Here is an 18,326-nt window from a genome sequence, read left to right as displayed (position 1 = left end):
GAGAATAAGGACATAGTAGTTTAGTTTGAGTTGTTTTGTTGGACTTCATTTAGTTAATATATACCATTTTAAATAATACGTTATGGATTTTGTTTTCATTTTATTCATATTTTGAGAAACTTGTTTTTATTATATGGAACCATTTTAAGTTTTATTTGTTTTAAAGTTGCTGCAATATACAAAACAATTTTGATATAAAAAATTGGTACTACAAATTATATATCCAAAATGTGTAAAATTAAAAAAAAAAATGGATTGTGTAATCCAAGAATTCTTTGAAATGTACAATCCAAAACTTAAATGAACTAATCCAAAAGTAAACAAAATTACCATCTGTCACAATCGCTAATCACCACCACCAACCTAAAACCCCCGATAATCAATCATAACCACCACCATTGATCACAAATACACTACTAACAAACCATAATAACAACACTCAAACACTAACACTTCCTATAACTATTACCATACCAATCACCAGCCGCCACCACCAACAACTACTACACATACACCACACTACTACAAACCACAATAACGCCATTCATTACACTCCACTTCATATAATTATTACCACAAGGGCAATTTTGGTATTATGACAATAATGGAGTTCATATATATAGAAAGGGTGCAAGAAGCAATTGTTGGGAGCTTATACGTTGAGTATCGAGCCAACACCACCTTTTGCAATTGCTATAAAACTATAAATTAAAAGTGATGTTAATAAACACTTAATAAGATTTTAACAAAATTGTTTCTACTTCATTGTATAAGACAAAAATGGCAGTCTTTTGTTTCCTTCTTCATAACATCTAGTAAAAGTACATTACATCTTCGTCAAAAGCAGTTAATAAAATAAAATAAATAATTTTTTTCATTAACTAAAATTAATTTAACGCATACATTAATCAGTAAAAATCTTATCATTCCAACATTGCAAAATTATTTTTTACCTTGTACATATATTAGTTCTGATTTATAAAGAAATTTCCTTTTTCTTTCCATAGAAGTACTTAGTAAATCAGATATACAATTACGGAAATTCATTATTAGATTGGCGAATATGAACTTTTATTTACATCAAATTATCTCCTTTACATTCTCACGTTTGTTCATGTGTTTATACATTTTCTTCTTTTCCTGTTTTGCCCCTCCCCCCATAAAAGAAAAATGAATCCAATTCTACGAGAGCTTGAACCAAAGTCGGTAAGTGTATTGAACTGGTTTCGGAATGCTAAATCTTCAATGAAGAGGATGATTTCTTTCAAATGCCGGCAGGGATGAGATCCTTATCGATCTCAGTTTTCTGATCATCTTCAAATTCCATCCAATGTAAAATAGGACCCTGAACATCAAATATTTGAAGTGTATACACAAGTATTTAATGAAAAGAAGAAACATTTTCTCATTTAAAACACAAAATGTGTTTAACATTTCTTAGCTAGTGTTTCTTAAGACTCTTATTATTAGTAAAAGAGTAGTGGCATCACATTCTTCAGATGCTCAGTAAAATTAGTATTTCATCTATCAAAAAGTGAGAACATGCAAATTGACAGCTTACTACCTTTCCCTGTCGTAGTACTTTGGGAGGCATTTTTGTCATGTCAACAACCGTGGATGGGTCGGCCACTCTTACACCACCATCAACAACAAAATCAAGACCCTGAACAACCAAAGCAGAGGTATTACGACAAAATTAACCACCTTAAAAAAGGTGTTATAAGCTTCTCTTTTCTCCTTTTAAAATTTGCCTTCTCTGCCTTTCTGGGTGAAAGATATAACAAAACAAAGGCTATAGAAACTTATAGTAGCAAATATGCGAACCTTTGAAACCTTTAGGTTCGTGGAGCCAATCATACCAAACTAGTCTTATATAATAAATAGAATGCAAAGCATGTGTGCAGTCAGAAAGACGACTATGCAAATATAGTGTACTATGTACATGATGTGATCTATTTCTATCAAGCACAAATGCCAATAATATTTCCCTTTTTCTTTAGAGCAGGGGTCAAAATAATTATTTCCATGGTTATTTATCCTGACAAAATTCATTAACCCTTAATAAGTTAATAGAAAGAGTGATACCTCTGGTCCATATGTATCAGCTATTATAACTGGGTCAATCATCCATTCATCTTCCTTCTGGAACTTGATGCTAAAAGAAAGAAGAAAAATGTTAAAGTACTGCCAAGGTACAAGTATAAATTATAATTCTCCATATATTAACACAACTTCGGGGGGAGGTATCAGGGGAGGTGAGGCTGTAGTTAGTAGTAGTGCATAAGCACTCATTAAGTATGTGTTTGGGTGACCGTATACAAACTCAATTTTTTATGATCTTTGATTTTGGTTAAACTTAAGTTTGAAGTTGCAATTGTGTTTGGAAAGCTTCATCTCAAAAGCAAGTTTTAGTAAAATTTAAAAATTTCCAGTTCAACACTAGAGTTACATGATCATTACTTGTACTAGAATCATGTTTAACAAAAATATGACATGAAAACAATATTATTTTTTGGGTACAGGCATGCTGACATCCAAACCAAAAGTAAACTAGCACTAGACATCTTATGTGTGAGAGAAAGATATTTGTAAGTGGCCTGATAGCATGTGAAATAATAGACCTAACAAATCTTAAAAAGTGGATTTTATGTTTCACTTAACTTTAAAAAATCAACTTGTAAAATGAGATCTACACTTATTTATATACTGATATATTGTCACATCTCTAATCAATGTGAGATCTCTATCATCTAATCAATGAAATCTACACAACAATATACTGCCTAGGAGCTGTGATATAGAGTCATAGTAGACCTCCTACTAGGATGCCAGATGCTAAAAGGTTAGAGATGTGGCCACATTAGGTGAGGTGGAAGCATTCATTTACTCTCACTAAAATGCTTTGTAGCCAATTGATGTTGCTAGACTATGGGCATATTTTGATAAACTTCTCTATTAAATATATTGTGTTTTATGTTAATTAGGGAAACATAGACTTTTGCTATTGTTTGATATTGGTAGATATTGTTGATATTGTTTTTAACAATATTTTCTATTTGCCATATTAATGTTTGGTTGCCATATATACTTGTATCATTCTTCATTATAAATATATTATCCTATGTGTGCTATAGACAAAAGGGAGATTAATCATATGCCTAGGTTTACTATATTTAACATGGTATCTAGAGTCTAAAGCTTTTGATAATCAATATTTGAATTTTGACTTCATTGAGAGGATTTTCTTGCTTCTTGTCATAGAACACTGGTTCTTTTCAACTATTGAGATTTTTGGGGTGAATCTGTATTGACTCAGTAAGGTGGGGTAGACCTCATTTTGGGAGTGTCGTGGTTGGCTACCCTAGGAGAAGTTAAGATAAATTGGAAGAATCTGATTGAGTTTCAACCAAGGAGAGAGGGAGGTGAGGATAAAATGAGATCCCACCTTAACTAAAAGAGTCATATAACCTGAAGCTTTATTAAAGGAGACCGAGATTGAAGTGGTGTCTTTGGTGTGGAGCATGGGCAGTGCTGAACTGGAAGGGAGGGTGAGTGAAAACAAACAATTAACCTTAGAAAAACAAGCAGAGTTAGACGAAATTCTAGGAGGTTTTGAGCAAATTTTTCAAGAACCAAAGGGGTTACCTCCCAACAGACAAATGAACCACCAAATCCCTGTCAAAATGGGCATGGATCGTGTTAATGTGAGGCTTTATAGATATCCTCATTTTCTAAGACAAAGATTGAAAAGCAAGTAGCAAAAATGATGGGTTTAGGGATAATAAGATCGAGTAATAGCCCATATTCAAGTCCAATTATTCTAGTAAAGAAGAGAGATGGAAGTTGGAGGTTTTGTATTGATTATACCAGACAAAATCCTCATTCAAGTAATATAGGAGCTGTAGGATTAATTAAATGGTGCTAGTTATTTTTCCAAAGTGGATTTGAGGGTTAGTTACCACTAAATCAGAATGGAGGAAGGAGACATTCCAAAGACAACTTTGCACACACACCAAGGGCATTATGAATATGGTATTCAAACAATTTCAATGTGTAATGAATATGGTATTCAAACAATTTTTTAGGAAATGTGTTAGCTTTCTTTGATGATATCTTAATTTATAGAAAATCATGGGAGGAACATAAGGAACATATCAAGCAAGTCCTTCAAACATTATGACAACAATACATTTTTGCCAACAAGAAGTGTGAGTTTGAAAAAAAAAAAAAAAACAGATTCGGTACTTGGGACATGTCATTTCGCCGAAAAGAGGTGGAGATGGATCCGGAAAAGGTTGAGGTTGTACGAGAATGGCCAGAACCACATAGTATCAAAGCTCTTAGGGGATTCCTTGGGCTTACAGGACACTATAAGAGGTTTATCAAGGACTGTGTGAGATTGCTAGACCCCTGACAGATCTTTTGCAAAAGGGACAGTTTGAATGGACTTCCAAAGGCATGGCAACCATGAATGCTCTCAAAACTACCGTTACCACTGTCCTGATGATAGGTTATAGGGTGATAGGGCATAATGGGAAATGGGTTTAGGATAGAAGGCAAAGGAATGATATAAATAGGACTCTCTTATTGGTCAGAGGGGAGTTAGTCAGATTCTTTGTACAGACAGGTCCTTGACCTTATGAGGGGGATTAGGCTCCCGGATCATCTTTGTAATTGTCATTCTTTGCTGTGAATACATTCAGTTCATTTGTTTATTCCTTTTGTGTGCTTTTGGGTGAGTGGGTGTGGTGCGATATTTAGGTTAGTTAGGTTTCGGAACCAGGAACCTAACAAATTGGTCCGACTTGCCGGATACGGAGATAGGAGCGCGGGATATCCATGGAGGGAAGAGTTGACGGAAGATTCAATGTGATGAAGGGGCGGTTGGAGACGATGGAGATTACGGTTGACAGGATTAAAGCGGAGACAGGAGCATTACGCCAAGATACGATTGCTATACGCCAAGAATTGAAGGAAATTGCGGTTGATAGAATGAAGGTGCAGACAGGGGCGCTGCGATCAGATTATGCAGCAATTTGCCAAGATTTGCAAGAAATCATAAGGATGTTGGGTGGCCGAGGCCACAACCAGGACAACCAACATTGGGACCGGCGAGCGGAAGAAGAAGGAGAGAGAAGGGATGGACACCATGTAGTGCAACCCAACGGGAAGAAGAGAGTAGATTTACCTGTGTTCGAAGGGTTTGATCCTATGGGGTGGATTGCTAGGGCGGAGACAGTTTTTGAGAACCAGGGGGTGATAGAGGAAGAAAAAGTGCACCGGGCATATAGTAGTATGGAGGGAAGTGTTGGGTATTGGGTGCGGGCTGGAAGGCTAAAGCCAAGAATCGTTCTTGGGAAGGACTAAAGGGGGCAATGGTGTGACGATTTGGAGAACGGAAGAGGGGCAGAACCATTGAAGGGGTGGCGACCAATAAGCAGTCGGGAACCGGGGAAGAATATGCCCCAGCATCAACCGTGAGAGAATTGCAAGAACCGATATGCAACCAGGTGCATCTTCTCGATCCTCAGGAATTGATGGTCGCGATGCCAATCGCGCGGGATGGGGAGGAACTTCACGGAGGAGCGAAGACGGGAGGAGGAGGAATGGGAAGAAACCTGACGAATTGGAATAGGCCGAGCGGTGCGGTGTCGTGGGTTGAACCCTGTCGACAAACCCAGAACCGAACGGGGCTAGCTAAGGGTAGTGGGTCGGTACGCAAAGAGGTGATACAGGTGAGCGGGGTTACAAAGACAAACTTCGATAATAGAGGGAGAAATTCTGGGAATTTACCCTACTCAGAGTTTGCGAAAGGTAGGGAGGAGGGTAGTTGTTTCAGGTGTGGAAGGGCTTTCGGCGCAGGTCATCAATGCTCAGAAAGAAGTTTGAGGATGTTGATTATGGCTGAGGACGAGGAGGAAGATGGAGCAGCGGCAGAGACAGAGTTAGCTCAGATGCAGATAGAGCTTTCTGCGTTTTTTGCTGGGACCTGACGCAACCCAAAACAATGAAATTGCAAGGAGAAATTGAGCAGAAACGAGTTTTAATTTTGATGGATAGTGGCGCGAGCCACACTTTCGTAGGCAAGGGACGGGTAGAGGAACTGGGTTTACCCATGGAGGACACCCCACCATACTAGGTGTGCTTGGGGGATGAACAGCGAAATAAAACCAACATGAGCCGCACGGTTGAAAGAAGGGGGAAGGAACCAGACTGTAGAAGAACTTATTTTACAGGGAAGAATAAGAAGCTCCTTACCTTCAAAGAAATAATGGAGACACGAAGATGATCCCATAAATTCGGTCTCTTATTTTGAGCACCACCCAAGCCCCCGGATCTGAAGTTGCAGGTATCGGTAGAAGTAGTTGAAAATCACATGCCACAAGTTATTGTAATTGATGAGATTGGTACAAAACATGAAGCAATGGCTACAAGCACAATTGCACAACGTGGGATTCAACTTGTTACCACTACTCGAGGAATCCCAATTGAGAATGTTATAATGAATCCATCCTTAGAGATGCTTGTTGGAGGGATACAGAGCATGACACTCGGGGATGAAGAGCATGACATTCTTGTAACAGACAATCTAAGTGCGACTATTCTAGTTCATAATCTTGTTATTCATGCTAGAACCAAACATATGGATGTTTTCTTTGTTCAAGAAAAGGTTACAAACAAAGAGTTTGTTTGTCAACATATTCAAGGTGAAGACCAGTGGGCAGATCTTCTCATCAAGACTTTGCCTCCAATTAGATTTTCCTTTCTTAGGGGAAAACTCGATGTAACTGAGGTTAGACAATGTTATTGGTTAGTTATGTTGTTGCAGCTGTCTATTTCTATTTTGGTTTAGTGTAATTGTTTGCGAGGCAGTTACTCTAGTTTGTTTTATATGTGGCTAGTTTTCTATAAAGAGTTCCTATTTCCCTTTTGTATCTCTGATCTTTAGATAATAAAATCAGTGTATCAATGTTTTCTATCACGGATCAACAAATCTGCCCGTAGTTCATCAGTTTTTTGGTTCATGGCTCCTTTTTCAAGTTTTTCACTATTGTTTGGTATCATTGTCTCTCTCCCTTGTTGAATCATTAACTCCTTTACTCAGATCTGTGCTCTCCAGTTTGATTTTTGCATTTTAGGATATTGAGGCATCATCCTAGCAAGCCCTGGCCCTCCAACTTTCCTTGAGATACTTTCCCATATCATATAGGCCCCACAGCTTTTCTAATCATATTTGCTCTGTGGTTTTCCCAATGAATCACCCAGGTCTCTAATTGCACACCCAAAATTATACTTTTTGATATTTTTTTCTCTAAATGGGTCTATGTACAACAAGCTTGAAACTAAGTTAGCTAAAGGTTGAGGAAGGATATTGGAATATGTGAAATTCCACTATTATCTTGATCATATCTAACAATATACTAGACAACTTTTAAGGATTACTGCGCTATTTTTTAACTATTTCCTACGATTGGTTACCACGTTTCCTTATGATTTATTTCCCTTTTAGATACGATTAAGATAGACACAGTTATAGGTTTCATAGTGTAATAAGTTCTAGCAATAAACAGAATATTATTCAGAGTCTCTACTCTATCACTTTCGTCAATCAATAGATAAAACCTCATAATTCAACTGTCTAAACTAAAGGTGTATTTTTCCTCCTAACACCATCTGAACTTATACAACTTGTAGGGAAAAGAACAGACAAATACAACATTGGAACTTTTCAGCCATCAATGCCTTACAATCTAGAACCAAAAATTCACTTTATCCTGTTATTGTATATGCTCATATTTCATATTCACACAGCCTCATATAATTTGGACTGAAGTAACAGATTTCCCAATTATGTCCCTTTACTCTCAGAAATTTTGCATTGTATTGGATGTGCAATTGTATTGTATTTATCATGTATGGCATTATCAATTTTGATTATTTTATCTTTTGATGTCATGTCCTGATTTATTTGCATTTAAATGTCATTTTGTCATGGTTTGCTATATTAAGATTTTAAGTTATTCTTAAGTATACATATCACTTAAATGATGTCAAATGTTGCCGTATCAAAGTGATGATTTCTGGGTGACTGCCTCAGTCCACATTTTACCTAATGACAACACTTAGTTCTTAGAAAACAATCTTTCTTTACCAAGTAAAAGAGGAAAAACGGATCAAATAATTAAACAAACCTTGTACATAACAATGGCGCATCCATCTCCTTCAGTATTGTTTGACAAATGGCATCATCAGGCATTCGTACACCCACATTTTTTCTTGATGCATATTTGGCAGAAGACGTCCCAAACCTTATGCATTGCTTAGGTAATTCTTTGCTTGCAATTAGGATGAATGTGTACTGCCACTCAATTATAATTAAAATAAATAATTGTCTACAACTATACTGCATACACACTGCTGTGTAAGAATGAATGAGTAGCATAAAAAATATCTGGAAGTAATCATCATAGGCCTTCAAATACATATCCACAACAACTAAAGATATATGATAGACATCCTTTAACCTAACAACTGCAATTGTAAAACTCCTAGTTCCTTAAGATTTTCAGCAAACAAATCTGAAGTTTGTGTTAAATTTTAGGGTTTTGTTTTTTTATCTAATATTGATAAAATACACCACTCTTATCAATATCATTCAAGTTTGCAAAAAACACTGAGAAATAAATAAGAGACTACTTGATTATATAAAGTAGACCGGTAATGAGGGGTCACCACAGAAAAAGGCGTGTTACACCAATTAAACTTTCCCATCCAAAAATCATTGAAGTATTCACAAATTCATTAAATGTTTTTTCATTAGAACCAGAGAGCCCACTTACAGGACCAGGTAAGTGATGCTTAACAGCTTTGAATAAATTTGCATGGCCTTGACCATCACCACGTGGAAATCCAGCTGTGTATTTGTCTATGTCCCGAAATGAATGACACAAGATGCTAAGAGGCTGCAAGAACATTAATGGTGGCAAGTAATAGTACCAGGATTAGGTATACATCGAGGAAAATGCTAATTTGGTCAAACACAATCCAAACTAAACAAATGTAAAGTGATTGCAAACATGTAGCACCATAATGTGAAAAGTAGGAGACCAGTTGGAAGATCATATACAATTGACCAAGACAAGCTTTACTCCTCACCTTTGAAGCTTCTATATTCTTGATTCTGCAACAAAACACTACATCATATGTTAATGACAAGGAAAATGGAGTATCTAGGAATAGAATGGAAGATTTGAAAAAACTACCTACCTACGAAGACGTTCAATGGCAGAGTGGCTTCTGAGGTCACATACTATTGCATACCTACATAAACAGAGAAAAGTAGATGCTCGGCAATATGGACCTCCAATTCATTTACAAGAATATTAGAATAAAATGAATGTTAATGGATAATAGGATTGTTATATATCATATGACCCATAGTTGACGTGTAGACACATTTTCTTCTGCCATAATGATTAAGAATATGAAACACTGATTGGTATAGATAAGAACACTGATACCAGGTCAATATATTAAAATAATATATAACAAGGAGTGCTAGGAATAATTTTCCAAAACAAGTAGGGTGCAACTCCAACCACAATAGAGGTGTAACACCTTAATATGAAACTCAGCTATTATTCGTATTGTAGTCAATAATAGAGATTTTTGTTGTTGTTAAACTATAGGAAAGAGAGAGGCCAAAAATAGATAGGTTGCTTTTACCAAAAGTGGGATGTTAGGTGCTAATTATCCTTGGCTTTGGTGTTAATCACCTAGAATTTTGTATAATATAAACTAGCCCTGCATAGTGTAAATCTGACATAGTGTAGGATCACACAATATAGTTTAATTCAACTGTGGTTGGTTTTCTAACCACTTCTATAAAGTCCTAAAACACTAAAAGGCACACATTTATACATTTCAACATGGATAAACCCATTTCGTCACAACTAAGTTGGCATGTGATTGAGCATTCATGTTGCATAACTTGAGTTGTTGATTTCTAAGCTAGCAAGCAGTTAGCAGTTCAAAAATGGGTGTCAAAGCTTTACAGAAACACGTTGAAATGAAGGGATTGGTTTAGTTTAAGGGTGATTGAAAGGCATAATTTGAGAAGGAAAAACAAAGTATGACTTTAGACTTTTCATCCTCTTACCTTGACTTATTTGAGAATGGCTCTAAGGTCTCAAGAAGTTGGGTGCAGAAGGAACAACCAACTCTCTCTTGTTCTGCTTAAATTGGTTAAGTTATATTATGCCAAAAATGGATAGGTTGCTTTTACAAAAAGTGGTAAGTTTACTGCTAATGATCCTTGGCTTTGGTGTCAATCACCTAGAGAATTTTGTATAATCTAAATTAGCCCCACATAGTGTAAATTTGATAGGATATAATGGGTGCAGGAGAGAGGGAAACAAATTAGGAATTAGTTGTTAGTTGGTTAGTTGGTTAGGGGGCCTTTATAAGAAGGCAGGGAGGTCTTGTGTCAGGGGTAGCTTTTGGATATTCTTTGTGTGTAGACAGGAAGTTGTTCTGGGGAGGGAAAGTGTTCCTATGTTTTGTTTTGGGTGTGTACAGTGTATTCTTGTTCTTCAGAGTAATATACAGACTTTTTGGTCCAGTAATCTGTGTGAGTGTGTGCTGTGTACGAGAGAGATAGATTTCTATACAAAAGAAATCTATCAAAATTTTACATAGTTTAGTCTGATGCAGAGTGTAGGATAACACAATATAGTTATGATTGGTTTTCTAAATTCATAATCACTTCTATAAAGTCCAAAATTTCCCAGAGTAGTTAACACAAATAAAACATAGCCAGTAAACTATCTCATCATATGCTCAAAATAAACATAAGTAATTACCGAAGCAGACCTAACACAATTATTCACTTGATAACTTGGTTCACACCTCTAGGATGTTAGCAAAGGTTTGCATAACCAACCGTAATCAATGTAGTTAAATGGTAGGGGAATGGAGTTGCAATTGTTTTGCTAGCCATCATAAGTAATTTGTGAAGGGAGGCCTGCTATGGTGGCACCTTAGACGGCATTGTTATTGGGAAATTCCACATCACCTGCCTCAATTCTAGGGGTGCGGCTAGTATTTCTGTTGGACAATTTGGCTTAATGCCATTTGGTTTTAAGATTAAATCTGATATAGTATCAAATCCTCTAATCCATCTTAGTAATCACCCTATTCTAGTAGGCCTGCCTGGTTTGGTAAGTATTTGTGGAGTGGGGTTGTGAAGAAATCCCAAATAGTCTACCTCAATTCTTAGGAGGTGGCTTACATATATTTGTTGAGTAACTTCGTATAATACCCAATTGGTTTTAAAATGAAATCTGATAACTAGTGTGCTTTTATGGTGGACTTCTGGCTTTCGTCCATATTCCTCCATTAGCAGCCAGTGATAATATTGGCACTAATTAATGTGACACTAAAAATCATTCAAAGTAATTTAAGAAGTATTGCACATTTAGTGACACCGTATCCGAAAAGTAAAATTCTAGTAGAGTTAGTTAATCACTTCGACAATTTGTTATAGTTGGTGGGAATATAAAGTTGACCTGGTGGGTAAAAGTGAAAAGAGTGGGAGGCACAGGTCTTTGGGTTCGAGTCCCCTCCAAACAAAAACTAATAATCTTAACAATTAACATTTTCAGATTCAAAAAGACATGTCTCCCGGCATTTCGTTTGAGTTCATACAGCAGCCAATGATTTCATCATCATATACACGTTTCACGCGTTAAGAACAATAAAAATGCGATGTTTCTTCCTATTTTTTTCTCCACGTTAACCAGTTCATCCAATGCATTAGGATTATGCAAATGATATTTCAAATTATATTAAACAAAGAGTTGAAAGTGGTAAAAAAAACAGGCTGAATAAGATACCACAACAAAAGCATAAAACCCGTATCAAATGTAATAGTACAAGCGAATGAAATACAAGTCAAATGAACTACAATGGACCGAATAAGCAGTTGAGTTACTTAAACAAAAAAAAAAAAGGAAACAATTTGGAAATTATGCCAGGAGGATTGAGAAGCACTTACAGGGTATCAGTGGGGATAACTCCGACCGCACCTTGTTTCAAGAGATTGACAATCGGTTCCAATTTCCAAGAATCAGAGGCAGATGGGTCTGCTTCAGTGTACACCAATCCATCTTCCTGTTCATCGACCATTAACATTAAAGTTAAATTTATATTCAATGTCAAGATTTTCCAGTCTCAATTAATTAGAATTCACAATTGTTTTAAGATAATTATAAAAAAAAAAATCAACGTGTCATCCCATCACAAAGTAGATGGCATAGCAGTGTGAAATATCTTTGCAAATGCATGGACTATATTATTTTCTCTTTAAGAGTAACAATCAAAGTTAATGGAGGCGTAAACAAACCTTGGTGAATCGAGAACCAGTGTTGTATTTGAGACGCTTGGGGCTGCGCTTAACCACCATGGACACTACTGAACTTCTTCTGGGTGGCGAAAACGACAAATGAGTAGTCGAAAACGATAGGCGAGAGCCGAAGAATGAATCGGCGTCGAAACGCCATAGCTTATCTTCACAAACACAAAGCGTTTGCATTTTTGGTCAACACTGTAACCCGCTACGGAGAAAAAGGCGAAGAATTTGGTGAAAATGGAACTTGTACATGCTCTGCTTCTCCAACGGGGAAATTTGCTGTGTGCTTTTCAAGCCCTTGGGCGTGGCATCAAACGTAAACAGTGCTAAAGAACATGGTTTGTTGAAACAGCGTAAATCGTCGCGTCATTCTTTCACCGACGCCGTTTAAGAGTTTATCTCAGATCATACGTGGCAACACAGTATACTTTTCAGCGGTAAACAGAAAAAAAAAAATTGACACACTTGATGATGATATTTAGACAATATTTTTTTTTTGACAACATTTGAACAAGTGTCATTATTGATCCAAAATTACTTCATAATCAATAATAATAATCATAAATATAATCATAAGTTTGTTCCTTTCATATTGTTTTAGTGTGTCCATTGTTTTCTGTCCTTTCTTTGAAACGTCTTTCTTCAGAATAAACTTACCTTCTTCGAAAGGCCTTTCTTTCACACACAATGGGCACAAAGCAATGGAGCCACACTAACCCAAAACGAAATAACAAAATTTCAAGTAGTTTTTCTCTCTTTCACACACAATGCACAAGTTTTTCTTTGATGGATTACGAACACGAACCCTAATCGCGTTTTCAAGTAGTCTTTCTCTCTTTCACACACAATCCCCAATACTTATTAAGTATAAACCCTTTCCATTATCTGATTTCATCAATACACACGTCAATTAAAATTTAAAAACACGTGACAAAGAATAAAAATGATACGTGGCTAGCCATTAGCCAACTCACCAGATTTTTAACGCCGTTTGGTTTCGGGGACTAAAACTTATAGTTTTCTTAAGGTGGGAGGACGAAAGAATATCAAAGTTTAAAAGAGGAACAAAAACAAAATGGCTTCATAGTTTGGAGACTAAAACCATATTTAATCCTTATTTATTTGTCTAAATCCAATAAAAAAAATATGACATGCATGTCAAAATGTCATGTAAAAAATATATGTTAATATGTTTTTTTTTTCGTAAATAAATTCTTAGGAGTTTCTGTATATCCGTATGACTCACGGGGTCATTTCCCGGTATTTAATGAAAAAATGTATATATTTATTATATAAGTTTAATTTATGAGAATAAACTAAAATTTGCAGTAATTAAAATAATATTAAATTGAAAAAACACAGTGAATTTTGGAAACTTTAAATATTCCTTCTACAATTTACACATCTATGTGGAAATAAACACTAGTAGAAAAATAGCTTTTTATAACCGTCTATATTATGATGGACAAAACTTATTTGTTATAATAGAGATATATTATAACGTAGTTTGATAAATCAGTTATAATATGAAAAGTGGTGGCAAATTTGTAAATAAATTTAAGAGATATTATAACATAGTTTAGTAAATCCGTTATAATATGCACGAGCGTGTAAGTGCAAAGATGTATTATAACGGAGTTTTGGAAATCAGTTATAATATCTCTCTAATTTTTCACATTTCCCTCTCACATGTCTAGTTTCATCACGTTGGCTCTGAGTCTCGATCTTCTTTCCTCTACTCCAAACCCTTGCATATTTCTCGTTTCCTCTTGGTCTCGCTTCTCTCCTCCGTGCTCTGAGGACAGTCCTCCCTCTGCTGCTTCTGAGACTGCCTACGTTGCCTCTTCGTCAAAATCTCCAAAGTGTGACCAAGTAGGTTTTATGATTCATAGTTCACATAGTACTCTTTGCTTTTTCCTAATTTGTTACATTTTTCTTCTATTAATTTCACTAATTTCTCCTAGATTCATGGGGATTGTGTTTGGATTGGCGGGGAAACTGTTGTTCGTCGGGGCGAATTCGAGAAGTTGTTGTTCGTAAGAGGCGATCGTGGAAGAAGGTGGTATTGCTACACTTGTGGAGGCGATCGAAGATGGGTCGGTGAAGGGGAAGGAGTTCGTTATTCTGACTCTTGCTCAGCTCTGTGCTCACAGTGTTAATAACAGAGGCTTGCTTGTGGATTCCTCCTCTCGTTGCTCTTTCTCAAAACGACTCTGTTCGAGCTAAGCACAAGGTATGTTTATCTAATATTAGGGTTGCTTTTTTTTTTTTTTTTTAATTTTCCTTCATTTTTAATTTTCTTTTTGTTAATGTTGATATTAATATTTAGGGTTTAGTTTCCCCTTTATCAGAATCTTGCTTTCCGCGACCATAGTCAAGTGCCTGAACTTTTTCTGAGTTTTTTTGTGGCGTGTTCGAATTTTGAGTTCTTTCCTGCAATAAGTAATTTGGTAATTGGTTATGTTGTTGCTCCTTTTTCTTCAATTGAGTATATTTGATTCTCATTTTTAGTTACGAGGTTGAGTATATTCTAACTAGGTAAGTGATTGCTGAAGTTATGTTGTAGCTCGAAGCTCGGATCTGTTAATAAACGTTTTAATGCTTATTACTACTGAATAAAACTTAATGCCTGTAACTGTATCAAATACACATCATTGTAAGGTTCTTATATGAGTAATAGATTATACATGCTTTCAAATGGTAAAAAAATGAAGCGTGCTTTCTATCTACTTTTTATTTTATTTTTGATTAGTCACAACACTCATCCTATTTTATGATTTAACAAAGGGAAAAAAACGGAAGCGTGNTGTAAAACGGGGTTCATCAAGATCTGGGACAACTTCAAGACGTTCTGCAAAGGTAATATCTCACTTCTTTAACTTAACGGATTTAAAATGTAATTTAAGCAATGAACTATGNTCTGTGTTTCAAACTCAAGTCNTGCAGTAGAATNAATACCAGTACTGCATTCTTTTGGACTAGCATATTTATCTNGCTTTTGNTTGTTTTATACTCTTCATTGCTATTCTTACTACCTTGGAATTGTCCTTTGTCCTATTATTCCATGACTCTATGTGTGTTTGATTCACTAATTATTGAGGAAGGAAAATACTATATAGTTATTCGTAGTTTGATTTTAGATGTGGTCACAGGAAAGCACATATTTCCAAAAATATGTATCATGATAATATAAATTAATTATTTCCACATTAACAGATTTGTTAATTTTAATATGTACTGTAAATATTGATATTAATTATAATTTATGGTACATAACGCAACATTAAGTATAGCTACAGAAAGAAATGGCTCATAATGCAACTATGGTAAGTATAGCTTCTGGAGATATTGTAGTTCTAATTTTAATTTTGACTTGGATTTGTAGTTATGTATTTGTTCTCTACCATTTGGTTAGAATGAACAGAATCCAAAGTTAATAGATTTAAATATTCAGCACGAAGATAAGCAAAAAGCTTTTAAGGTTTGTAGCGGCCTATCCTAATTTGCATAGGAAATCTGAAAATCAAATGTTTTAGCCATTTGAGTGTTATCATATCTCACAATTGTTACGAGATGAAAAAGGTGTAGCGGCCTTTGTATTGGTAGATAGACCAATTAGAAAATTGGCCTTTATGTCTTTTTATTTTTTTAATTAAATGGGGTTTTTGTTGTGATTTTCCTTGTTTTGAATTGGATTGTTGCTAGCTATTTTAATTATCATTTTTTTTTGTTAAATGTGTTTGATTAATTAGGGTGTTTAAATGCTATGAAATTGAAGCAGTTAATGAAATGAATTTTTAAAGTGGATTAATTAAAGGTTTAATTTAGTTTAACTGATGTGAATATTGAATGGTTGTGGAAAGTTTAATGAGCATTTTCTGCTACGTTATTTGTCAAATTAATTTGTTTTTTCCTAATTTGTTATGATTTTCTTCTCTTATTTCCAAGTGTTTGCAGGGGTATTAATTGTGAATTTCAGTCAGCTGGATAGTTAGCAATCTGATTGACTGTAAAGGATTGCTTCTCGTGTATTGATTTCAAGGTATGGTTGTTTTAGAATACTTTTAGAATACTTAATCTTAGCTTTCTTGAAGAATAATTGAGTCTAAATACATTCTTNTAANTGGGATCTGTCTAAATGAGATAAAATGAACTTTAAAGGACAAAAATTAGCTTTATATATACCTCTCTTAGCGTTCTTCTCACTGAATTTGCATATTAGCAATGGTGGCTACTAGTTGTGTGAATAGAGTTTAATTCAATTTAATTCATCTAACTTAACTTAATTCATCTAACTAAAGTAAGTAATTATGTTTACTTACTTTAGTTAGTTTGACCTTATCAATGATAAGGTTGAGTTATGAATTTACTTTGACTCTTTTGATAGATTTGTACTCTTACTTTTAGTTCATTGGCACAGAACGTTAATATGGACCGAAGTTGGATAAATTCTAAACGAACAACCGAAGAATATGAGAGAGGAGTGGAACAATTTATTGAATTTGCTACGAGGAATGTAGTAGATAATAATGGAAGATTTTATTATCCATGTGTGAATTGCTTGAACGAGCGGAGACTACCCATTGCAGTAATACGAGAGCATGTTTTGTGTGATGGGTTCCTAAAGAACTACACCAAGTGGACATGGCATGGTTAATTAGTAGAAGTGCTAATAACACATGTATGAAACTTTGTGTAGTGATGCAGAAATGCCTTTGTATTTGGGGTGCATTAAGTACACTCGATTGTCGGCAATATTAAAACTCTTTAATGTGAAGGCAAGAAATGGGTGGAGTGATAAGAGTTTCACCGAATCGCTTGAGTTAGTGAGTGACATTCTTCCTGAAGGTAACACGATGCCAACATCTAATTATGATGCAAAGAAGATATTATGTCCAATGGGTATGGAGTATAAAAAGATTCATGCTTGTCCGAACGATTGTGTGTTGTACAGGAAGGAATATGAAAAGTTACATCAATGTCCACATTGTGGGTTATCAAGATACAAGCAAAAAGATGGTGACTTCGAAGATGATGTGAGGAAGGGTGTTCCAGCAAAGGTGTTGTGGTATCTTCCTATAATTCCAAGGTTTAAAAGATTATTTGCTAATGTCAAAGATGCAAAACTCATTAGATGGCATGCAGATGAACGTAAAAGAGATGGTCAAATAAGGCATCCAGCTGATTGTAGTCAATGNAAGACAATAAATTCAATGTTTCCATATTTTGGAAATGATCCAAGAAACCTTAGGCTTGGACTTGCTACAGATGGAATGAACCTGTACGGTAACTTGAGTAGTAAACATAGCTCATGGCCCGTCATGTTAGTGATCTACAACTTACCTCCTTGGTTGTGCTTCAAACGTAAATACGTCATGTTATCTTTAATGATTTCTGGTCCACGACAACCAGGAAATGACATTGATGTTTATTTAAGCCCGCTAGTTGAAGATTTGAAAATGTTGTGGGAGGAAGGCGTTGATGTGTTTGACGGGTACACATGCTCCACTTTTAAGTTGCATGCCATGTTATTTTGTACAATCAATGACTTTCCATCATATGGTAATTTGAGTGGGTATAGCACAAAGGGTCACAAAGCATGCCCTATATGTGAAGAAGGCACATGTCACCATCAACTTAAGCATGGAAAGAAAACAGTTTACATTGGACATCGAAGATTTCTTAGTGTAAACCATCCTTTTCGTAAATTAAAAAAAGCATTTAATGGATGTCAAGAAAATGAAATAGCTCATACACCTTTAAGTGGATTAGAAGTATATGAACGTGTAAAGGACATCAATGTTGTGCTTGGCAAGACAAAAAAGCAAGCCACAACAACAAACATATGGAAGAAAAGATCAATCTTCTTTGATCTCCCATATTGGAGGATGCTTGATGTGAGACATTGTATAGATGT

At 35.5% G+C, this 18,326-nt stretch overlaps 1 protein-coding gene and 1 long non-coding RNA gene across 2 annotated transcripts; one reads left to right on the top strand and one right to left on the bottom strand.

Moving 5' to 3' along the window:
- Window positions 1-1,033: 1,033 nt before the first annotated feature.
- LOC106753983 (uncharacterized protein YciO) lies at window positions 1,034-12,786 on the bottom strand. Its single transcript, XM_014635903.2, has 9 exons — window positions 12,404-12,786; window positions 12,056-12,171; window positions 9,268-9,321; window positions 9,157-9,181; window positions 8,841-8,963; window positions 8,193-8,359; window positions 2,086-2,155; window positions 1,565-1,663; window positions 1,034-1,345 (listed from the first exon to the last, which is right to left on the bottom strand). Exons 1-9 carry the CDS (start codon window positions 12,590-12,592, stop codon window positions 1,265-1,267), a joined length of 924 nt encoding a protein of 307 aa, XP_014491389.1. The 5' UTR covers window positions 12,593-12,786; the 3' UTR covers window positions 1,034-1,264.
- Window positions 12,787-14,173: 1,387 nt separating this feature from the next.
- Window positions 14,174-14,853, top strand: LOC111241078. The gene is made up of 3 exons (XR_002666823.1): window positions 14,174-14,281; window positions 14,374-14,642; window positions 14,739-14,853. It is a non-coding gene; the product is annotated as an uncharacterized LOC111241078 (long non-coding RNA).
- The last annotated feature ends 3,473 nt before the right edge of the window (window positions 14,854-18,326 follow it).

The sequence above is a fragment of the Vigna radiata genome, unplaced genomic scaffold, assembly GCF_000741045.1.
Source record: "Vigna radiata var. radiata cultivar VC1973A unplaced genomic scaffold, Vradiata_ver6 scaffold_7, whole genome shotgun sequence".
In the NCBI taxonomy this organism is placed as follows: domain Eukaryota; kingdom Viridiplantae; phylum Streptophyta; class Magnoliopsida; order Fabales; family Fabaceae; genus Vigna; species Vigna radiata.
The sequence above is the reverse complement of the archived record's forward strand: the minus strand, read 5'-3'. Positions and strand labels throughout refer to the sequence as shown.